This window comes from Balaenoptera physalus, assembly GCF_965194825.1.
Source record: "Balaenoptera physalus genome assembly, chromosome: 8".
Taxonomy (NCBI): Eukaryota; Metazoa; Chordata; class Mammalia; order Artiodactyla; family Balaenopteridae; genus Balaenoptera; species Balaenoptera physalus.
Genome location: NC_138887.1, coordinates 88165182 through 88191379, shown reverse-complemented (window position 1 = coordinate 88191379; position 26198 = coordinate 88165182). Strand labels below are relative to the sequence as shown.

At 33.8% G+C, this 26198-nt stretch overlaps 1 protein-coding gene and 1 long non-coding RNA gene across 2 annotated transcripts in view; one reads left to right on the top strand and one right to left on the bottom strand.

The window, feature by feature from the left end:
- Positions 1-16716, top strand: part of PPP1R3A (protein phosphatase 1 regulatory subunit 3A) — a 64663-nt gene extending 47947 nt beyond the window's left edge. The window contains exons 2-4 of the mRNA XM_082472281.1: positions 713-771; positions 868-992; positions 2912-16716. Coding sequence (XP_082328407.1) covers positions 713-771; positions 868-992; positions 2912-5293 — 2566 coding nt within the window. The 3' untranslated portion in view covers positions 5294-16716. The remainder of the gene's footprint in view (positions 1-712; positions 772-867; positions 993-2911) is intronic.
- Positions 1-26198, bottom strand: part of LOC309665762 — a 104622-nt gene that overhangs the window by 66353 nt on the left and 12071 nt on the right. The gene's annotated exons all lie outside the window — the stretch shown is intronic.

Genomic DNA, 26198 nt, shown 5'->3' with positions numbered 1-26198 from the left:
AAGAAAAAAGTATTTATCTTTCTCAATAAGCATGCAGAATATGAGGGAAAAGCTAGTATAACCTGAATTATTTTAAAGAAAGAAAATGTATGCTTCCATATGAATGATCTAAAGTCTTGGTTGTAAAATTGGCCTTTGGCAATACACACATGAAGTCTTTAAACTGGGTATAAATTTAGCTGCCTTTCACTTTCTAGTAAGTTTGTTTTTTTTCTCCTTTTCTAGAGAGAGAGAGTTAATAATATGTCAGTTCAACTGGAAGAACTTTGAGTAAAATGGAACACAAAAAAATAATTGGAACGTTAGAAAGTAATTTCAGTGACCACAAATGGACTGTCAGTTCATAAAACTTCATCATTTAAAACAAGAGAAAAATGTTTTCACTTGCAAAGATTAAATTCATGAATGATGGAATAATCTACACTTACATATATTTTTCCTTTGGTTATGTGTTTTAATATGAGTAAAATAATTTTATTTAGAATTATGGAATTGTGTAAATAATTTTTACATTTTTCTACAACTAATATATATTATTGCATCATTCTAAGAGATCAATTTAATTTAAAAATATACAAAGTAATGCAAGAAAATGTGAAAGGTTATATAATATTTGTTTGGCTTGTAATTGGTTTGAATTTCCTCCTCTATAAAAATACTTAGAAATATAGTCCCAGAAAAAAAGTAAAACATTTTGTTTTAAACTTAACAGTAAAGAAGAATCACTGGTAACATCAGATGAGAATAACTCTGAGAATTCAAAGATTACAGGTAATATTTCTTTAATTTTTAAACCGAATATATTTATTTTGTTAAAGCCTACAATTATAACAATCTTACATAGGTGCAATTATCTTAACTTTTCAGATACCTATATCCCAACAATTGTGTTTTCTCATGAGGACAAGGAAGACTTGGAAACCAGTAATCAGAATGTAAAAGATGTAAACACGGAACATGATGAACATAATGAAAAAGAATTAGATTTGATGGTAAGTGTTCTGGTTGCCTCGGTATTAGAGAAGATGAATCCATTTATGCTTCAAAGATGCTGCAATGCCTGCCTTTCAATAGCTTCAACTAATAAATAATTTGCAAATGTGAAAGCGCAGCCTATTCTGTCCTTGCATCTCTAGCTTGATCAACAAGGCACTTTGATTTCAGTATGTTGCTTCTGGTCTCTGCATTGGTAAATTAATGACATTCATTTCTTACCTATTTACCAGTGGCTCTGAGTAATAGTTTGTGGGAATTACAGAAGAGGTAGTACTATCCTGATGTGCATTTCTAATCTTTGTGACAAGTGTACACTTATCATAAACTCGTCTGTAAAATGAGAGGGCTGGACTAGATGATTGTTAGGGTTCTGTCCAGCTCTACAAGTCTGATTCTTGCATTTAGCAGCATTTTTTTTTTTTTTTTTACTTACTTCCATCTGTGAGAATCTCTAAGTTCTATATCATTGGAAAGTATTAAATTACCAAATGAGGAGAAAATAGCCTGTGCCATATTTTTCAAACAGGAAACAAATTCAGAACTGTACAATTTAGTATTAAATTTGTTATCATAAATTTCACACTTGGTGAACATTCAATCTATTTGGGATTTTTAGGGGGATGGTTTAGATAGCATTTTTATCACAAAGGAAGAAATAGGAGTAAATGAGTCACATAATGCAATTTATCCTTTACTGTATTTGGTTGGAGCTCATATCATTAGGATATATGGATTCATAATCATCTAAGATTAAAATAACATTTGCCTCTTCAAGTGTCAGTGCTGAAACAGAAAAGAAATGGAGCTCACCTCTTTCCCCACACATTCCACCCTTTCTATAGTGATATGGAAGCTGCATCACTAAAGTATGCAATTTACTTTGCTCCAACTTTAAGAAACTACAAAGTTGTCACCCATTGTGAGAATTCTCACCAGCTGAAAGTTAACATCGCCATCTTTTTCAAACCACAGAATATAATGAAAGGGCCCTGAAAAATCACATACTTCACCAATATACCTCATTACAATCAGCAGACTCAAATATAAAAGTTTGTTTAGAAGTTACTGAGATTGTACATCCAATAAATGAATAGGGAGCTGTAATTTAGATGCTAATTTGCTCCATGCTGATGTTAATGCATAAAACAATGAAGCTCTATAATAGATGGAAATACAACCAAATCTGTGGAACCCACAGGCATTGGCTTACAAGACAGCTGTGCAGTTGACAAGTAACATGAGCCTTATGTGAGAAGAAGGGGAAAATGTAAGATTTGCATATAATTATTGAGATCATGCAAATGTCAGTTATGAGGAAAAAAAAAAAAACACAGGCAGCTCACTGTTAAATCCTGACAGTTGGCATCACTGAAGAGCTCAAATACATTTGAGTACCAGTTGGCAGAGGGTCATTAAAACAGAATTTGCAGAGACATTAACTCCCTCACTTTTCTTTGAGTGACGTTTTGCTATTAATAGTTTGCAGAGGCTTTGCAGAAAACATATTAATAAGAGAAACTGTAATAGGCGCACCTACAGCAAGTGTAAATGCAGAAAGGGGCATCTAGGAAGCTGCTCTCTAATTGATTAGCATGGAGCTATCAATGTGTATATTCTAAGTGAGGAGAAAGTGCAATGACAAGCAAGAATAGTTGAATAATACAATGTGATATTTGGAAGCTAGGAAAGAGAGTGATTAATTTTGGCCCCTTTTCTTATTAATCTCATTCCCAAGTCATAGCCTACAAGTATCCCCCCAAAACATCCAGCTTCCACAATTTGTGAAAAATCCACAAATGAAATGAATCAAGGAAATATACCAGATAATTACTAGCCAAGTTAATGAAACCTATCTAATTTGCTTTGTATATTTAAAATCATTTGATCATTATTTTTTGTGTTTTCATCCCTTAAGATAAATCAACATTTAATAAGAAGTACTGCTTCCAGAGATGAAAAGAATACAGTCAATTTTCCAAATAAAGCTGAGGGGTTACAGAAGAAGCAAATCCATGATGAAGTATACACTGACTTGTTTAAAAGGCCTTTGTCTTCAAGTTCATCAGCAGAAAGATCCTTGAAGGGAGAGTTTTACCACAATGAAAAATCTTCCTCAGGAAATAAGTGTAGTTATCAACCTTCAGAGGAAATTACTTCAGATATGGGAGAAATCAAGCCATCATTGGGAAATACTAGTAGTGATGAATTAGTGCAAGTACATATTGGTAGCAAAGAAGTACTGGATAACAATGCTAATCCAGCCCAAGGGAGGGGCAGAGCGCAAATATCTTGTCCCTCTGCAGATCAACTAATGGCAGACAACCTTAATCAAAAACGTGAAGGAGAAGCTAAAAAGACTGAAGTAAAAGATTGGGAATGTTTAAGAAGTGATTTCCGTTCGGATTTCCATTCAGAAGAATCTATAGAAAAAGGATCTTCCAAGAAAGCTTATGGCAATGGTAAGAATGAGGAGGAGGAGCAAAGAATATGTTTAGGTGTTAATGAAAAACACAGCAAAAATTTTCAGTCAATCTTACATGACCAAGAAAGGAAGATGAGCCACTCTGAAATAAGTGTGGAAGGGATGGGAGCCAGTAACAGAGACCTAACTGCTCTGCCGAGTAAGGATACCCCAATTCATGACCAGTCAATCAGAGCAGATACATTTCATTCACCAAGGACAAATCTAAGCTGCGAGGAAGCTGCGTTAACAACCTCAGACCTTGATCTCTCGACTAGTGAAGGCACTATTTTAGGAGGGATGCCTGGTCAAGCTTGTTTACCAAGAAATAGAAATGTTTTGAGGAATGAGTATCTTTTCCAAGTTGAAGAAGAAAAATCAGCTTGGATTAATCCCGAAGATCAAAATAAGAACACCCAGCATAAACAAAGTTGGAATGTTCTGGAAAGTCAGGGAAGAGCAAGAGAGAGTAAGACAAATATAACAGAGCAGACCAAAGAACAAGCAGATTGTGGAGACGTGTGGGAAAAAAGAGATAATGCAAGGAGTTTGAAAGCTAATCCTACAGAAGAATTGTTTACCTGCCAAGAAACAGCGAGCTGTGAACTGTCTTCTCTAGCTGATCATGGTATTACTGAGAAAGCAGAAACAGGTACAGCTTATATAATTAAGACAACATCAGAAAGTACTCTAGAAAGCATGTCTGCTAGAGAAAAAGCAATAATTGCTAAGCTACCTCAAGAGACAGCACGAAGTGACAGGCCCATCGAGGAAAAGGAAACAGCGTTTGATCCACATGAAGGGAGAAATGATGATTCACATGATACCCTTTGTCAACGAGATACAGTAGGTGTAATCTATGACAATGATTTTGAAAAGGAATCACGTTTAGGTATTTGTAATGTACATGTAGATGAAATGGAGAAGGAAGAAACCATATCTATTTACAATCCTGGGAAGACACATGACAGGAAGAAATGTGTCACTGGAAATACAACATCTGTAGAAGAATCCTCACAGGTCATTACAGACTATCAAAAAGCAGCCTCAAAACTAGATTTACATTTGGGAATGTTACCAACAGACAAAAAAATATTTCCAGAAAATAGAGATCATGGGCAGATCCAAGAATTATCACAGAAAACGAATATAGATGCCATTATTCATTCTGCTTTAAACTCAGACACTAATAGAGCTTCTCAGAATGGCTCTCGCATTTCTAATCATCATGTTAAAACTTCAGTGCCATCTCATGGACAGGCCACTGCTATAGAGAATGCAGTTACTATCATGACTCTCCAATCTACTTCTTCTAAATCAAAATATAATTGTAATCCAACAAGTGAAATCCAGGGTGCTGAGAATCACCATCATCCTGCGTCTACACCTGAAGAAGTTTCCAAAAGTTCAAGAATAGTGACATCAGGTAGTAGGAGGGAAAGATGTATAGGCCAGATTGTCCAACAAGGAGAACGCAGTGTGGAGAAATCTCTAGGGTCAACAATTTTAATCAGTGAAGCTTTTGAGAACATGAAAGAGGCAAGGAATGAAAAAGAAGGATTAATAAACTCTGGACAATCACTGTGCTCTTCAGGAGACAAGGAATCCGAGAGCCCTGCTTCTGACAGTCTCCCTGCCCAGGAAAGTCAAGCTCAAAGGGAATCTCTGCTTTCGAAATACACCAATTCTAAAATGCCTTATTTCCTTTTGTTCCTGATATTTCTTGTAACCATCTATCAGTATGACTTAATGACCGGCTTGGCATTCTACGTTTTTTCATTGTACTGGCTGTGCTGGGAAGGGGGAAGACAAAAAGAGTCTGTCAAAAAGAAGTAACCTCAGCACTATTATTATTCTCTCTTAAAAGATAAGCTATTTAGCCCCAAACATTTGGATTGGTGAAAGAGACTATTCGTTGTTCAAAGAGCCAGCGCAGTTTTTCTCTTGAAGGATCATTTAGAAAGGAATGCGTATGAAGTTTGCTCCTTCATATAAGTAATTATTCTATATAGGACCATTATGTTTGGATCATTAAATACCTATATGAATATGAGATCTGAAGCACGTCAAGTTGAAATTAGGTACAGCTGTTGCTCCTTAGCAGGCTATGAAGTTTCAATGCTTCATGTCTCTTCACTACTTAAAGTGCCATTTCTTGAATTCATTTTTGCAGTAAAGCTTCATTTTTTTTTTTCCTGAGTGTATTTTTCCCTCTACTGTTTTTAAAAATAGATAAGACATGGACAATGGCAGAGGACTTTTTTTTTGGTCTTTTAATACTGACCATGAAATTTGCATTTACCACTGTATCATTTATCAGCACATTTTGATAAATGGAATCTTTCAACTTTGATTGCATATTTTTAAGAACAACACCCATGCATATTGAAATGTATAGATTTAACCTGAAGAAACACATTGTGTACTTGAATAACACTTAATACACATACACGTTTTATATCCTGCATACCTACAAAGCCAGGGCATTCATAAGCCAAATTTGACAAAGACTGAAACAATCAAGAGATGATCTTTCAGTTCTACAAAATTTGGGGGATGGCCTGTCTTTAAGCAATATTTTTCTCTTTTAAAGGGAGACTGTATAACACAGGTGAACAATTTTGACGTCAACTATTATTCATAGTTGGAAATTTAAATTAAAAGTTCCAGAAGCATTGCTTCAGAATGAATTTGTACCTATAAAGCATAAAGCATTAAATGATAACAATAATTTAAAAAAGATTTCCTAATGAACTATTTTACTTGGTAGTATTTTTTGTCTTTAAACAAATTTTTAACTTTTCTCATTATAAAACAATAAATTATTCCCCAAGGTGCATTTAGAGAACAACAACTAATCATTGGTGATATTTAGTATATAGTTATCAGGTTGTTAAATGATAACTCAAATTTTAAGGAGACAAATAAGTGGATATGGAGATCTACTGAGAGAGAAATGAATATCCAGTAGAGCAGTGACTTCAGTTACTGTTATTATCTATGGCTAAGTATGTGAAATAATGGAACTAATCATTTTAGCCACATAGTGGTAATGCAAATAGGCTTATACAATTGATTTCAACAACTATTTATTGAATGACTAATATATGCAAAACCTTGTGCTCTGTTCTATGGCAGAGCACTTCCTTTGATACCCCGAATGGCTAGTCCTCAGGGAGGAGGCATCGATATGTATTTTGATGCTTTTGACTTGGCCAGAAATATGGGAGAAAGTCACATTGAGGGAGCCCACTTGGGTGATTTCTTTTTAACAGGAACTTCTTTTATGGAGAATATAACATTGATCTTCAGAGAGAAAAAGTAATCTGTTTATTAACCTGTAAAGGTAAATTCAATGACTAACACTTGTATATATCATCCTACACTCCTAAGAAACATGCATGCATGGGAAGACAACATGAGAATGAAGCATTTAAACTGACTTTCATGTGGTAGTAAATGATTTCCTTAATTTTCATTAGGTACACAACTATTTCCAAATCCCCTAATTGCATGCTTGTCTTAAGTCCCATTGAAATTGAATGCTTGACTTTAACTTTTTAGTTGAACAAATACAAACATCCTGAAGTAGAACTTAGGGCAAATATTTGATTGTTTGAGAGAGCATATTTTCATTAAATACAAGTGGGATACTGTAGGCTGTACCTAGAATATTATCTCTAAAATTGCTGTCTTGATAATTTTGTTGACAGGTCTAGATTACAACGAAGTTAGGGTTAGCATTTCTTCAGTTCCTAATGGCTTGGTTTTTGCATTCTACCTCTAAGAGTTTCAGTCAATATGCCATATCTTATTAATGCAAAGAACACTATATTACTTTATGAACACAGGTGCCCAAACTGTAATTGTTCCCTTATACATAAAAGAATGTAACTTTTTTTATCTCTTTTATTTGACTTTTGGTAACATTAACTTACTATACCTTCTCATGCATATTTGTAATATGACAATAGAAGTTTCAAAGGATTTAAAATACTCCATTGTGTACCTCTCTGCAGGCAAAGAAGAAATAATTGGTGATTTAACTGACTTTCCAAACATTACTTATGAAGAATTAGAAATAAAGTCATAAGAACTATGAAACTATTGCCAGGTGGAGAGGTAGATTTTTGCAACCTGTTTTGGTCACATCACTATGTTGAACAAGAAAAGTGGATCTCAGGAAGAACTGGCAGCCCCTGGTTAATAAAGATCTGACTGTGAATCATCATGACAAGGGTCAACTTTATAAGCATAGCTGCCTTCATTGTGTCCCCCCAAGTATTGGTTAAGGGCCAAAAGGGTGTGGCATCAGAATAAACAAAAAGAGTATATTGTACATCTGCTTCTATAGTGGGTAAAAAATGTGATGTAATAACCATCACCTTTTTATCTTGCTGGGCTTCTGACTATTAGAAACAAAGTTCTAAAAATTAATTGGCGAGTCAAGCAAGTGTAGGTAGTAAAATCAACTATCTCAGAAAATCACATCTGTGTAAGCCACCAATATCTCAATAGATTTTTCAATGTAAGAGTAAATAGGTCAATGAGATGACATTCACCTCTCAATATTCAAGAACATTGGCTTAATGCAATTGTGTTTCCCTGCTGAGTTCCAATATTTTGATAGTGAATTTTTTCAAAGAATATATATATATTCTGCACCATTTTGTGAGAGAAACAGGATCATCTTTTATTTGTCATCTTAAACCAGTCTTCTGGTTAAATGGAAAACTTAAAAATATCCAGACCAAATTTGGGGAAATAAGTATTTTTCCCAAATAGCATTCATGATACTTTCTTAATAATTTTTTTCAGTCATGAATATTATTTTATCTCACCAGACCTGTTGTCTTCTTTATTAGTCTCAATTTTTGCATATAAATTTTTGCAAAAAAGCAAACAAAGCAAAACAAAAAACTAGCAGGAAAACTAGTAAAGATGCAGGCAGGAAAGCTGTCATCCCCAGGGCCAGTTCATCTACTGATTTCTGATGTCATGATCTCTGACCTTTTAAAATTTCACTGAGTGAATACAGAAATTGAACGATGCAATAAAGATCGTGGTTTGTTAATTTAAGTCCTGTCTTAGCCAATTCCGTGGAACTGAGGAATAGGACTGACTCTGATCCTGCAACAAGGTATGAAAGGACTATGACAGGCCATGCTCCTCCAGCATCTCCACAGTTGTACTCCTACATAAAGAGAACAACTAAAAAAGTTACTTGTATTTATTGGATTAAATTAATTTGCTTAATTTTTTTCTACTTAATTTTTTTCTACTTAATTTTTTTTTACTTAATTTTTTTCTACTTTCAGAAATAATTCATAATAAAACTCATGGCAACATAAGTTACTTTTCATCTTTTAAAAATAGATTCAGTCATTAATACAATACATTTCCATAATTTTACCCAAACCTCTTTAAATAGCTAATCAAATTTTCACTAGACTTTCAGCCTAGCTTGAACATGTTTTACAAGAAATATTATTACAGTGTGTTAAAACCTTAATAAACAAACAACTCTTTAAAAAGTTCAGCATTTTTATTTTGTGTCATTTCTATATTTGTTAGATGCATACATACTACCTTCATTCGTCAAATATGAAGCAATGTAGTATGTGAAAATTTAGGGAAAAAATCCCTAAGTCTTTTCCTAATATATTCAGCTCTTTATATTCATAATAATAAAGTAAAGAGTATCATGGGTAAATCAATAGTGGATTACCAAGAAATCACTTTTATTTTCCTGAGATGATGCAAAGATCTGATTTTGCAGCATATTTCAATGCCTAATTAAGTTACTGGTCTTGGTTGGAATCAGTGCATCGTCCTTCTTATCACCCCGTCTGAACCACGCAGCCCTAATTCCCACTGCTCTTTGCTTCAAGTCCTCTGTCAGTCAAGCAAGTCACGCTGTCCCTAGAACATGCCATGCTCATCCGTTCCTCTGTGACTGCTCGTGTATGCCCCTCTGTCTAGAAATGGCTTTCAGTTATCTTTCCTCCTCTCTTCCTACACAACTCTGTACATTTTTCTATGTACTGTTTTAGTCCCCATCCTTTTGAAGTCTCCTAATATTTCTGTTGGTGAGATCTCTCCGTTTTCAGGTCTCTTATGACACTAACCGCCTTGCATGCGCTAGGTATTTGACATTATACTAACTGGACCATCTGCTTGTTCAAGACAGGAACGTGGCTTCTTCCCTCCAGTCACCTCACAAGGTCTAGTTTATAGGAATCCTCAGTCAATACTTGTGGATAGAATTGAATTGCAGTGATGTCTCCTTCCTATCTTGTCCCTGAAACGTGGACAGGATACTTTGAGGTCTGATTTTAAAATGAATAAACTTAATCAAAGCAAAGCTGGAATGTTTTCATAAACTACGAAAGACAATGTAGAAAAAGACAAAGAGAATGTAGCTACAAGACAGAGTGATGCAGTGGATCTGGGATGTGGGAAAGAAAGAAAAAAATCCTTTCTCTCCATTCTTCTTAACAATTAAATTAGTTTTCTATATTTATTAATCCTTCCTAGCACAGGAAACATTCCCTTCATTCTATTTCATGGGAAATACTATAGAGATTATATATTAAAAGAATAATAACGCATAACTTAATTTGCTGGCTAATGTGAAAATTAAGAGAACAAGGCATGTCTTCAGATAAAGAAGCTTAGTAGATTAACAACCAACAAACATCACAAGATATCAAGTGTAAGAAATTCAATCTTCCCAACTGCTGCCATGCCCTTTGAGAATGGCTGATCTCTGAATTTCACACCTGTTCTGCATGTCAACTTTTAGGATAAGCAAACAGAACAACTAGCAAAAATAGTAAGTGGATTTTTAAAAAGGAAACAATTGCCTGATTAGCATATGAGAGTACCTATATATACTGAAACACACACACATATACATGCACATGTACACACAAAGGCACACACATACATACATGTATTCCAAGATCTGATAAATGACAATATGGCAGTAAACAGTCTACTAATACTATGCATAGTGAATATATATAATATAATATATAAAGGGTTTATCCTTTCTTTGAAGAGATTCATTTTATCATATTTAGATATGAAATTAAAATGATAACACAAAGATACGCCTGTTTGGGGGGCAGAGTCTAAAGGAAAGCAGTATATGGCCTAGAAATGTAGTAGCATGCCATATAACAGCTTAAGACCATTAGCAATTAGTCTCTTAAGACTTAAAGAAAAGCCAGATACATGTCTAGTCTATTGTAGAATTCATCAGTATCATGCATCAGTTGAGCTGGTTCTGAGTGGAAACATTTAAAATTTCCTAAAGACACACTCTATAAAACATAATAGCAGAGAGAGAGTTTAAAAATCACTATACGAGGTTAGAAATTCTCTTTGTAAACACTTAAATAACCCATAACCTACTTTTAATAATTCTATGTAGGTTTTAACGTACAGTTTATAAAAATTTTTAGTGTGGGGTATTTATGAATATATCACACATGTAAATCATTTTTACACATACATTCTACAAATGATATTGATATTTTGTTACTATACATTAAGTGACTCTTCCCAGTTAATCCATAAATCTTTGGGAAAATTCAATTTTCATTATGCACATAAACTTTCCCCGTGTTTCTCAATTCTCAGTCCTGCCTAAGAAAGAGAATAAAGCTTAAAGAAAAGATAATTTATTTCCTACCGTCACAGATATGAGTGGGTATATTTTAAATACATTTCTACACTTTGAAAGTTGGAAAGGAAAATGAGATAAGAGATTATAAATGTCCTTCATATTTATTTCATAGTCTTTAATATTTGCGATCAGGCATATAGACTTCAATTTAAGTCAGTTGTCTTCTCCCATATGAATTCTTTGGCCTACATGATCTTACTCCCATGCTTAAATTAATATTTAAGTGCAACATGTTGATTTTTCATTATGTGAATAAGTAAGGAAACCAGTTGCAGCCTGAATCTTTGAGTATAACATCTACATCTGTATCTTTATTGATCTATGCATGTGAGGTTCAACCTTTAATAATAATAATAGTAGTTGTAATAATTATTATTATTATAATAACACAATAGCCAACTTTTGAGTGTTTACAATAATTGGGCACTGTTTTAAACTCTTTATGTGAAAAACTCATTTATGTTTTATGACTTCATGAGAGAAGTGTTATTACTTACCCATTTTACAGATAGATGCACAAAGGCTGGTTTTCCCAAGGTCACATGCTAGTCTAGATTCAGACTCCACCAGTCTTTCCCCAGAGCTGATCCTCTTAAACATTGTACCATGTTGTTCCTTCAGTTCAGATATACTAAGTTATCTTACAAATTGCAGTTATATGTTAGCATGCTGCATGGTGCTATACTAATATATAAGTACATTACATACTATGAGATATGAGTATACCATATATCTTGCACAGATAATCCTATCTTTATTAATGCTCCTAAAAAAAGAAAGTTCCTAAAAGTATTCTGTTCTTTTCAATTTATTCAAATGATCTCAAAAAATATACTTTGACTTCCTTCCAGGACACAAACATTGCACTAGTCCCAAATCTTGCCTAGCTTGAGTATAGCGAAGGAGTTAGAGACCAGTAATTGCAATATCTTGTGACCAGTTCAACAATAGAGGTAAGATCTAAGCACAGAAGTGGCACAAAGAAAGGAATGTTTGGTCCTGTAAGCACTTTGTTTCTTATATTTCATAAATGTGCCATCTTTTCAGCACAATAATTTTAGATATCAAGGAAATCAGAATAAAACCCTCCAAATGCCTCATTACAACTGGCGTTTTACAAAATAATAACTACAATGAGAATACATCTTGATGTGACTGGTATAGTGTTTATTTATGCCTGATGTCCCAGTGTAATATTAATAGCACTCCTTTCACTTTCAAAAGTAAAATGATTTGGATGAAAAATGCTAAGGTCAGCCTAAAAGTCCAAGAAAATATCTTAGCCAGCAGGTGTATATCACTCTGTGTCACAAGAATAAAAGGGGAAACTTCCAGTGTGAATGCCATCTATAACCTACCCGCAGAATTCTTGTCCTTAGGGTTGTAGAATATAACTCAGACGTACCAGTCCCTGGTCAGCCTAAGTAAAGAAGAGCAACATTTTTGCAGATTCAGTATTGCAGAGGGCAATCATTTTTTAAAAAGTAGGGACATTTTGTAAAGAATGTGCTGGTCAAAATCCATTAGGAAGAAGTCATTTACATTACTGACACTGGATAACCATAACTTTGTGGAACCTGATACTATAGCCTATAGCCTATTCAGAGGGCACAGGACATGATACTTCCACCACCCAGGATAGTCAAAGTGGAACAAGATGGAAGAAACTTTAGCAAAAGTTGTGGAAGCCACTGTGTGTTACTCAAAATTATAATGGCGTTATGTTGCTGGAAGCTGTGTTATGAGTGTACATGCTGCTCATCATTTGTAAGAGAAACAAAATTTTTTGGAAATTAAGCTACATATTACTGGCATTTAACAATCATGAGACAAGCCAGTAGTATTTCAGGAGCAAAAATAAATTAAAATATAAACAAATGACCCAAGATATTCAATACGAGACAAGGACATTTTAAGGCAGAACCAGTGTCACTCCATCTAGTTTTGGCCTTTTCAATAACCATCGCTTTTGGCCTCACTTCACACAGGTGTGCTGTGCTGACACTGTGAATGACGATGGATCAGCGTTCCCCTCATTTCTGCTTAAGGGATATGTGCATTGGAACCTTATCCAGAGAACTACTACCATAATTTAAGACCACAAAATATGTTCATACTGAATGAATGGCAAAAGGCTAGCATAGTTGCCCTAAAAGCGTTGTGCCTCTGGTGACTTCAACCCAGCCTTACACTTTTACAGGGTGTAGAGGAAGAATTTTTAAATAGTGGTCTTTATGTACTCTTTGTTCATTTTTAAAATGTCACTGGGGTCACTCTTATGTATCTATAAAGCTGTTCTATCACTGAAGGTGTAGATCTCATGATATTTTATAAAGTTGGATATTATCATTTTTAATTGTTAGGGACAAGGGAATTTTGATAATAGTCAATGTGCATTACTCAAAGCCCTTTGGTTGGAAATAACCAAAACCTTTCAAAGTAGTTTAAGCAAAACAAAACAAAACACACAGGAAAAAAACATATCTTAAGGAAACAAGACCACTACCCCAGGGCTAGACGTGAAAACAGGCATCAGTAGGGACAGAAGCCGGGGCATGAAAAGCCATCAGAAATGGAATCTCTCCTGACTTTCCTGTTTTCCCATCTTTTTTTCCCTTTTCTGAGTCTTTATTTTATTTACTTTATTTTTCTGTTTTTTGCCAGTGGATTTTCTCTTTCAACTTGCTCTTCAAGATGCATGGTCCCTAAAGTAGAATTTTCCAATGGTAATCTTGCATCCTGATTATGTATGTCCAAAGGTTAACTGCTTAGAGTTACCTGGATCTCAGTTCTAAACTCCTAGAAGAGAGAAATTTATTCAGTTGTTTGTTCTACATGCAATCCATTGTTTCCCAGTAACTGGAGGCACAGGGTGATAGAGGGACTCACTGTAAAGGAAATGTTTGTAGGTTCTCGAAGGGTAGGTGGGAATATGGAATTTGTAATGTGTATCTCTAACGTGCCAATTGTCATATATTTATGGATATATTTCTGCTTCTCTTTTTCCTCCTGTAGATCTACATGGCCCAAATTTCTATAGATTTATAGTAGATCTTGATATTAGGTGAGTCAAGTTCCTATAAATTTTTCTTTAAAACTCTGTAACTCTTGGCCCCTTGCTGTTCCATATGAATTGTAGGATCAGCTTACCAAGTTTCATGAAAAACTTGATTTTTAATGGAATTTTACTGAATGTGTACATTAACTTGAGGAGAATTGACATTTAAAAATATTGAGTCTTTCCACCCATGAGAATAGTATATTTCTTATTCATTTTTTGTTCCTTCAATCATGATTTATAACATTCTCCATGAATACACTGCATATTTACTATCAGATATACTCCTAAGTACCTCATGGATTTTGTTACTATTTTGAATGAATCACTTTTTCCTATTATTTTTTCTTTAGGGAAATTATTGATATTTTGTAACACTTGATTTTTATTTGTTTGTCACTTATTCAACTATTTTGCCAAAGTTTCTCATTAGTCCTACTAGTTATTAGTTTGATATTTTGGTCATTATGCCAATAATGTATAAGAACAATATTGATTTTTGTATGTTCTTTTATGCATCTTGCCAAATTCTATCATTACTACAACTAGTTGGTATTATTTTTAATTCACTTGCTTCTATTTTCTTTTTCTTGTCTTCTTGAGGTAAATGTATGTCATTTATTTTTAATCCTTCCCCTTAAAAAAGTTCATATAATACTATAAAATAAACCAAATATTTTTAACTGCATTGAATTGATTTTGAGATAATTACCTATATCTCAAAAATATATGTGTGAATACATATATATAACATTTTAAACATTTTTATTCCCTTTTATTTCCTGTTTCCCTCTATAATTCCCACTGTAATTTAACACATGAGTTATTTAACAGGACATTTAATTTTTTGTGATCTTTAATAATTGGTACAAATTACATTAGACTATTGTCATAGAATGTGGTTGACTGCCAATTATTTGAAATGTGATAATACTTCCTCTGTGATCTACTGCATTGTCAATGTAATTATTATTCTATGTACACATTCTTTTTGGGGGTACAGAGTTCTTCATATATTTATTAGGTCATACTTCATAAGTTTGCTGTTCAAAACCATATTCTAAGTCCAGAGATAATCCCACACACCTGTGGTCACCTACTCTACAACAAAGGAGGCAAGAATATACAATAGAGGAAAGACAGTCTCTTCAATAAGTGGTGCTGGGAAAACTAGACAGCTACATTTAGAAGAATGAAATTAGAACATTCTCTAACACCATACACAAAAATAAACTCAAAATGGATTATAGACCTAAATGTAAGACCAGATACTATAAAACTCTTAGAGGAAAACATAGGCAGAACACTCTATGACATAAATCACAGCAAGATCCTTCTTGACCCACCTCCTAGAGAAATGGAAATAAAAACAAAAACAAACAAACGGGACCTAACTAAAAGTAAAAGCTTTTGCACAGCAAAGGAAACCATAAACAGAATGAAAAGACAACCCACAGAATGGGAGAAAATATTTGCAAAAGAAGCAACCGACAAGGGATTAATCTCCAAAATATACAAACAGCTCATGCAGCTCAACATGAAAAAAACAAACAACCCAATCCAAAAATGGGCGGAAGACCTAAATAGACATTTCTCCAAAAAAGACATATAGATGGACAACAGGCACATGAAAAGCTACTCAACATCCCTAATTAGAGAAATGCAAATCAAAACTACAATGAGGTATCACCTCACATCAGTCAGAATGGCCATCATCAAAATATCTACAAACAATAAATGCTGGAGAGGGTGTGGAGAAAGGGAACCCTCCTGCACTGTTGGTGGGAATGTAAATTGGTACAGCCACTATGGAGAACAGTATGGAGTTTCCTCAAAAACCTAAAAATAGAGCTACCATATGATCCAACAATCCCACTCCTGGGCATATATCCAGAGAAAACCATAATTCGAAAAGATACATGTACCCCAATGTTCATTGTAGCATTATTTACAATAGCCAGGACATGGAAGCAAACTAAATGTCCATCGACAGAGGAATGGATAAAGAAGATGTGGTACATATATATGATGGAATATTACTCAGCCATAAAAAGAACGAAATAATGCCATTTGCAGCGACATGGATGAACCTAGAAATTGTCATACTGAGTGAAGTAAGTTAGACAGAGAGAGACAAATATCATATGATATTGCTTACATGTGGAATCTAAAAAAATACGTTCATTTAACCTATTTACAAAACAGAAATGGAGTCACAGATGTAGAAAACAAACTTATGGTTACCAAGGGGGAAAAGGGGGGGAGGAATAAATTGGGAGATTGGGATTGACATATACACACTACTATATATAAAATAGATAACTAATAAGAACCTACTTTATAGCACAGGGAATTCTACTCAGTACTCTGTAACGATCTAAATGGGAATAGAATCTAAAAAAGAGTGGATATATGTATATGTATAACAGATTCACTTTGCTGTTCAGCAGAAACTAACACAACACTGTAAATCAACTATACTCCAATAAAAATTAATTAATAAAAAAACCTGTATTCTAACTAATATTTAGTGTGCTTTGACTACCATTACTTGAAATCTCCTAATATTATGAAAGTATCCATTTCTTCTTGTAATTGTGTCAGTTTTGCTTTAAATATTTAAGACTCTTAATTCTTAGTTGCAAATAAGCTCATTATTGTTACCATTTGTTAGTGAATTTATCCTTTATTATTGTACATGATATTCTTATTAATATTCCCCTTAAATTATATGCCATCAGATATTAATATTGCTACACTAGTTTTCTTATGATTAATATTGACATAACATAGCTTTCCTCATAACTTTATCATATCTCTTGCCAGAAACTTATAGCTATATTTAAAAAAATTCAACCTATAATCTGTCCTTTAATAGAGGAGTTTGAGCCATTCATGATATTTCGATAAGCTAATACATTTGGACTTATTTTTACCATGTTATTTTGAGTTTCTATTTTATATTTTTCTCTCCTTGTTCTCTGTCCTTCATTCTTAATTTCTTGAATTATCTTTCCAATTTACTAGTTCTCTCTTCTACTTTGTCTAATATAGAATTATTTTTCATTTCAATAACCATGACTTTTATTTAAATATATAGAATTTGTTCTTTTTCATACCTAGCCATTTTTTTTTTCTTCTTTAAAAAAATAATTCTGTACACCTGAAACTAACACAATATTGTAAATCAAGTATACTTCAATAAAAAAATAATTCCTTCCCATTTAAAAAATAAAAGTTATTCCTCCATTTATCACTTTGAGTATCTTAAATGTAGATATTTAAAATCTTTAGTGGAATATCCCATTAGTTTGAAGTGAATATGCCAATTCTTGATTTGGTTTTAGCTGTATTTGGTATTTGATTCCTTCACGTGTTTTAGAATTTTTGATTATAAATTCATTGTCTCTCTCGTTCTCTGAGTTTATTTCTCCCTGTCTCAACTCTGTTTGTCATTGTCTTCACCTGGCTTCTTGATCATCAAATGTGGAGCCTAATAATATTACCAGAAGTGGAGGCTTCTGTACTATGGGGAAAATAGGAATACTGCAAATTCTGTCAATTGCAAAGTCAGCCGTTTGTTTTGTGCTATTCTTAGTAGGGAGGATATGATATGTCTGTATTCTCCTTTGGCCTGGAGCTTGTTAAAGTTACACTTTAGGTTTTAGTTTGTGTTTATTCATGAAAAGGAGAGACCACTTCAATCCATGGTTTCAAATTGAACATGATTTCTGTACAGTAGAAACTAACACAACACTGTAAAGCAAATATACTCCAATAAAAATTAATTAAAAAAAAAAAACATGCCTTGAGTCACATTGTCAAACGTTGTTTTTAGTTACTGTAATTTTGTATGTGTCATATCCTAGGAAATGGCAGGAGTGAGAATTAGGAGTGAGAAAAATTCAGCCCTGTGTATAAGCTAAAAAGAATGTTAAAGGGATATGAAGACATTAGGTGCACTGCCTGTCTCTGTTTCAATACTGTATATTTAGGATTACCTTATAGCCCAGTTTACTTCAAAGAAAGAATCTGTTTAGAAGGCTTAATTGATCAATGCCAATTTTAACAGTAGTAAGAGATAGTGGTTGAGTGTGTTGTCTCTTATTCTCTTTGACGGGTGCTAAGAGTATACTAAAATTAATAAGAATTTAGAATTAGATCAAAGATGATATGTGAAATTAATTTCTCAAATATTTATGATGTATCCATAAATCATACCACTACATGTCCTTTTATGGATTTCAAAATATGTAGAGCTTATATTTGAAAATCATTATGTTTGAAAGAGAAGGAAATGACCTATTATTAGAGGCTCTTAGACACTTGATAAAATGCTTGTTTCATTGTGATTCAAGGATTCTCTAGGGCTTGAAAGGTATATGTCTGAATTACTGGTGGAATCAAACACCCTTTTGTCATGAAATCCAGGTACATGAATTTGAAGTAATTGAGATTATTTTTCTCATATTCCTCACACTTGTAGCAGGGAAACTGAAAGTGGCCTGTGCAAGAGAAAACAATTTCATTGAGAAACCTGAGAGAAAACTCAGCTTTTGGATTTTTAGGCTTTATCTTTTCCACTTTCATTTTACATCCAACTCTCCTCTTTTTTCTTTCTATCTTTGCCACTATGAGTATTTTACAAGTCAAGATGATCTCAGACATTAAATATATATATGTGTATATGTATACACACATACATATATATACACACACACAATGTCACAAGATTTAGGACTGGGTCAAGGCAGATTTGTGTTTGCTATGGTGCAACTAAAGTATGATCTCACTAAAATATGAAATAATACCTAATATTATACAGATTATTCTCATTAAATAACTAGAGAAAAGAGATGAAAAATTATTTCAGTGCTAAAAGCCACATTAGCCAATGATTGACTTAGATTACTCTTATGTTTCAGTTTCAAAAGGCATCACCAAATTCTGCAACATCAAAATACTTCATTGCAACCTCACTGCTGATTATTTGTGCCACTCTCCTGAACCACACCATGGAGTATGGCTGGGCTAACAAGCTATCAAGTCCTGACAATTGTAAAATCCCTTTCATCTTATTCAGGGAAAATGCCTGGTATATATTTACTTTTCATTATAGGAAAATACATTTTTATGGATTACCTCATCAAAAACATGCCTTAATATTACCTAGAAAATTGAGTATGGTTCCTCAGATACCAAAACAATTCCTGCATGGGAAAAGATTGAATTAAACTGGGATTTTACTAGCGTATTGAGTAAACACTTCATCTTTGATATGTTAATACTACCCGGGTACCTTGAGAGATTTTTTTTCCTTCCAATTTATAAATTAAAATTCTGCTGTAGTTGTGACCAAGTATAGAGTTTTGTATACTCCCACTCAGGTTTTTCAGAGTATCCTACCTACCACAAGAACAGTTTTTAGAATAACTTAGGCAAGTCAGTAGAAAGATTGAATTCAAAACACAAGAGTTTAGACAATCATGTTTTTTATCATGAGAAAAAGTTGATAACTCTATAGCAATTTCTTACATTATTGCAACTATAGTTGACCATAGCTATTTCCTGAAGTAACTTTATAGTCAGCTGCTATATAAGGTTACAAGTGTACAACTCTGTGAAAATAATAATCCTGGTGGCATTGGGAATGACTTCACAGAGGAGTTAGCTCACGGGCAGGTTCTTAAAGCTAGGATAGGATTTTGATAGGAGGTGAGAAAGTAAGAAGTGTTTTACCCAAGAGGGTTGAATTAATTTAACTCAACAAATACTTAGAACAAACTATAATAAATATAGTTAACTCCTAATCAGCACTGCTATGTGCTTGGTACTACTCTAAATATTTAACATGAATTATCTAATTTAATCTATTAAAAAACCCATGAGTTAGATGTTATCAATATTTTCATTTTATAGATAAATCCCTGAGGCACACAGAGATCACTCAGCCGTTAAGTGGTAGAATCAGGATTCAATCCTGAGCAGCTGACCCCAGAGTCCACATTGCTAAAAACAAGGATCAACTGCCTGCCTTCAAATTCTGACTTCATCTATAACAATTAGGTTAGTGCCTACCACCACTGGGTAAGTGCCTAATAAATGTTAACTATTTTCAATATGTTTATTGTTATTACTAATGAACTGCTCTGTCATTGCTACTTCTCTGTGGCTATGTGTAAGTTACCCAATGTATTGCAGATGATGCAAATATGCTAGATTGAAGGTCTCAGTCTTCAATGAACTTTCAGTTTTTCGGGAGCAATAGATATATACCCCAGAGGTATAATAGGCTAAATATGGGGGAGATTAATTTCAACAGGAAGAGATTAAGGAAGACCCCAGAGGTGGTTTTTGAGCTGAACATAGGATGGATATGCTTGCAGTTGAAGAGATAAGAGGGAAGGCTTACAGGGTGAAAGGACCATGTGCACAAAGGCACAATGTTCAGAATGTGTTTGGAGAATAGGTTAGCTTATATTTACTTTGTATAAGAACGGGAAGAGCAGTGAGAGGAAAGGCAGGAAGGCAGCCTTAAGTTCATATCTCATGGAGCCTTGAAGAGGTCTTTAAACAAATCAGTGACAGTTCAAAGGCATTTTTGGAACACATTTGAGTAACAAGGCACAGAGTGGAGGAAAGGAGGGCAGGGCTATTACTATAGACATGAAAACCAATTCAGGTTTGCTGCCACCGTTTTCTTCCACCTTCATAATTCTAACAGCACACTCTATTATTAACTTTTTGTGTGTGCTGGACAAGTCACCTACTATTTTGGCCCTCTGTTTCCTCACTTACAGAATAAGGGAGCTGAATTGATAAGTATATGATCATCAGCTTTGAGAAGTCATGGACTCTCTGTGGCTTGACTTTGTGCCTAAATATTTTCACATGTAATTTTTGTTCATGATGGCGGTCACAAATATGAATATCTTCCCTCTCTTAGTAAATACCTATTTTTATTTAATATTTCTATTCATTTAGCACATAATACTATATTATTATTATTTTTGCCTTATGTTCATTTCTTCTCAACTGTTAGTTCATTGAGAAAAAGACCATATTTTATACTTTTATATATGCTTTATGTTCCTTTACCAGTGAGGTGAAAAATTTACCAAATCCAGCTTTTAGAACAAATTTTATATGTGAAATTAAAAGGATAATTTATTTTACCATCACTGCTTATGTAAACTAAAAAATTGATATTAATTTGCATTGTGTGTATTTTTATATCTCATATCCAAAACCAGAAGACATACTACAAAAAAGAGTGGACGAGGATATGTTTTCTTTTTCTCAAAATAAATATACAAATCCATAGAGTAAGAAACAATTATACAAAGATTACTTTTAAGATTATGAAAAGTCTAAATATATTATCTATTCCAAGTAAGGAGAAGTAACCTCAAGTTAAATGGCTTCTATTTGGGAACTTTTTCTATGATTTTTACAGTATGACCATATTTTCACATAGCTTTTTGGACTAGAGTAAGACATAATATCCCTTGATATTTGAAGCCTGAATGTCCCCTAGATACTTTAAGATGTTATAGCAAACAAAGTCCTGTTGGTCTGAGAAGCCGCTAGAAGTAAATCTTAAAACTAATTATGGTTCTCCTGCTGAGAGTTTCTTCAAGAGCCACTTTCCAATTTCTGTCAAACATTTGCAGTTCTAGTACAAATACATTTATTTTTTTTTCAGAATTAATTCACTTGCATTTCAACTTCAAGATAGTGTTTGCCTTTCATTGTGAAAGAGAGAAAGGTTATGAAGAAATTTCCAAGGAATTAAAAAATTAACTCTTAAAATCCTATTTTAATTTTTCAAAAACCTAATAGGCCCAGTCCTAACCATAATAGTTACACAAATATCTGATAGATTTAGAATGGTCTCATTGCCAATTTGGGCTTTGAAGAAAACAAAATCAGGTTCATAAAAAATTCTCTGAACTGACTGTATTGCCAATCTAAACTTTAGTGGAAAATTACTAAACATCCTTTATTCTTTTGGTTACATTTATTATTTTTCCCCACAGAAGACAAACATAGCAGCAATGGATTCCCTGTACTGTTCTCTGACCAACACAGCTGAGATAGAATTGCCTGTGAATGACACATCTCCCCAGTCAGGGGTTGGGTGGAGACTTTCTATATTTAAGGTGTCTCTGGCTGACATCATTTTTTTGTTATAGAAAAGGAAGAAAATTGGACTTAGTTCAATTTGTCTCTAACGTCAGTATCTTAACATTTGGTCAAAGAGAAGAAGCAGAATCAATAATAAGTCTAACTGGGCCATTTTCACCAACTAGAAACTTGTTATTCAAAAATCAACATTTGAGGGCTTCCCTGGTGGCGCAGTGGTTGAGAATCTGCCTGCCAATGCAAGGCACACGGGTTCGAGCCCTGGTCTGGGAAGATCCCACATGCCGCAGAGCGACTAGGCCCGTGAGCCACAATTGCTGAGCCTGCGCATCTGGAGCCTGTGCTCTGCGACAAGAGAGGCCGCGATAGTGAGAGGCCCGCACACCGCAATGAAGAGTGGCCCCCGCTTGCCACAACTAGAGAAAGCCCTCGCACAGAAACGAAGACCCAACACAGCCATAAATAAATAAATAAATAAATAAATAAAAATTTAAAAATAAAATAAAAAATCAACATTTGATACTTAGGTAAATACCATATATATAAGGATTATATGAATACAAAAACTGAGTTTGTGTTAGACTGTGAAATGCAAAGGTGTATTGTCACCATCTCAACTAAATAATTCATGGAAAGCATCTCTTGTGGTCTCTAATATATTAACTACCTGAATGAAATGAAGGCTACTATTTAGAATTTACTAACATATCCAGTAAAATGTGTAAAGTTAGTTCTATTACCTAGGTTTACATAATGCATTTTTCTTATGACAATCATACCTCTTATGCCATTCAAAGATATATGTGTTTAATAAATTTTAAATGAATGACTCATTTTTTTCTTGGTTCATTGTCATTTGACTGAACCCCACAATTATATCCAATAAGAACTAAGCTAAAAATGAAGTTTCTGTCAACTATTTTCCACTAGCAAACATAGTGACTCACCTTCCAAATAAAAGCATATCAACATGAAAGTTTCCCAAGGGTATATTCTAGGTCATAATCTTTATGTTAATGAATTCCTTACTGAATAGTAAATTGTAAGAATATATTACCTTATTCCTCTAACACATTACCTGTCAGCAGGTAATTACCCATCAAAACCTAAACAGAGAGGAAGATTGCCCTGTGACACCAGTGACCCCTACAGGTAAAATTAAGGGAAAAAGTACACTGTAATTGGACAAAAGATACCACTGCATATCTGAATGTAGCTAGATAATGCCAAAGCATAACATTTATCAGTAACTCCCCATAAGACTTATTATTTTCTAACTGCCACTGGAGATTTTGTAAACTGTGGAATAAACCAAGCATACCTTTTTGGATTTTATTAGCTATTATTGAACTCATATACATTTTGCATATCACTATAGTTTCTAGAGAACCTTGTCCGGATAGGGCCTTTAAAAAGCTGTTTAGAGTTACTTGATTAAGGTTTTGGAAGAGATCACAAATGGCCATCTGGTTTATCGGCATGCCTGATAATTAGTTTCAGTAACCAGCTAACTGGGTGCTTATGATACAAAGTATTGCATATGCAGTCTGAAGAATTCCCAGTGAGATAAATAATATTATTCACACGTTATAGAAAAAGATGGTTAAGTGGCAATAAGTTGCAAAGCTGGAAAACATCCCCGAAGTATCTGCTCCTGAGCATTATACTATAGGGACAGGGTGAAGGTCAGGTTTAGGAAAGGTCACACAGCTACTACGTATACTTCAATTCTCAACTTAATAGCATACATTCAATGGCCACTCATTTATTTAACATGTAGGGAACACTTACTTAATATGTCATTATGGGCTGTGTCCTGAAGAGGTATGAAAAATAGCCAAAATAAGCATGGGGGATTTTTTTAAAACAATAATCTATCACACTCATAGTTTAAATAAATGCAGTTTGATACTCTAACTGATGGTAATATAGAGAGTAGACACCAATTCAACCATTTCGTATATATAATTGAGTCATTATTTGTAGTACGTATATCAACATTAAAATTCCCCAGCAACCTATGAAAGGTATGAACAATTTTTATAGCTACACATTTTTTTCACCTGATTTCTTGTATTATTTTCAGAAAATATAAAGAGTTATCTTTTTTAAAAAATATGTGCTTTGGAGTTTACTATAAAGTATATTTTTCTCTTTTATGTTCGCAATTACTTCATGTAAAATGCAATGCACACACAGAAGAATGATGATTTTTGTTACTTTTAGAATATAATGATGGAGGGGTGTGGTCAAATATTGTTTTTAAAAGAGCTATCAATCAACTATAAAACTCCTAAAATCTTAATGTTGTTACTTAACCACATAACAAGAAATAAAAGCAGAACATTCAGTATCTTGGTATTTCTTTGACTTCTGTCACACAGTAGTAAGCAGATTGACAAAAACATAAACAGTATTAAAAATGCACCAGGGTTTCACAAGGAAACCAAGTATTATATATCTATTTATTTTTTCCACAAATATTTAATAAACACCTAATATATGCCAGCCAATGATTTAGAAACTGGGTGTATTGTGGTCAAAAAAACAGACGTATTCTCTATATTCACAGAGCTTACAGTCTAAAGGGGGAACTGATAATAACAGGTAAACAAATAAATAGTAAAAGGTGTTAAGTGTTCTTAAGGAAGTAAACAGTGCAAAATGTTAGCGAATGACATGGCTGGAATCTATATACAAAGAGTAAGCCAGGAGGGCATCCGTGAAGAAGTGTTGCAATTTGAGCTGAGGCCTGTAAATAGAAGGAACAGCCCTGGAAGAACAGAGGGAACAGCGTGAGTGGAGGATCCAGTAAGGAAAAGAACTTGCTCTTGTTGAGGAACTAACTACAGGGTGGCTGGTGTGGCAGTATGGTGTGTGCTGGACCACAGGACAAAAGAACTGAGTTAAGACCAGGCAGTATCTCATGAACCATGATGGGGAGTTTGAATCTCATTTTATGTGTAATGGGCTTCAGGTAGAGACTAACAGAACCTTGCCTTGCTGCTGTGTAGTAATAATTCATGGATGGGGATGATTGGAATAGGGAGAGAAGAAAGAGGATAATACAGTAGACAAAAGCTAAATCTTATCATTAGAACAAATTATTTACTCAGGTTCCTGTAAATGGACCAGATCTAGGGATATTGTCTTAAAAATATCAGATTGCCATATTAATTCTAAAAGCAAAGGTTTGTATAGCTTGAATTGAATTCGATATTGGTTATACCAGGTAAACAAATGCATTGTCATATTATAATGGTTTTAAATGCTGAGTGTGTGCTCTACAATTAAGTAAAATAAAATTATATCCCTTTTAACTTTAAAAAAAGCAGAAAAATATTTTACCAGTCTTCTGAAAGACTAGTGGAGAAATAAATCTTCCAAAAGGTAAATTAAGGATGAATTTTTCCCTCTATAATAAACATAGCCCAAGCATAAAACAGTAATGAGTCAGTCTGTACATAATGCCAAACAACCACTCAAGTCAGTGAGGAAAAATTAGGGAAGGCACTTATTTAGCTTCAGGGAGAATTCAAAAGGGTGGGTTTTCTGCATTTAACACTTTATAAGAAGCAGTTGGCCTCATGTAACTATAATTACTTTGTTCAATTATATGTAAGATGGATAGAATGCTGCCAGTATAATGGGATTTTAGGGAGAACTGTATGAAAAGCTTCTTGCCCAGAGCCTGGCACATAGTAGGCATTTGGTTTATAACCAGAGTTACAGGCCCATCTAAAGAGAATCTGAATGACAGAATTAGAGGTTATGGAAGCTCAGCTGATTCATTAATATTCCAATAGAAAATAAAAATTTAAAAATATATATAAATAAAATTTAAA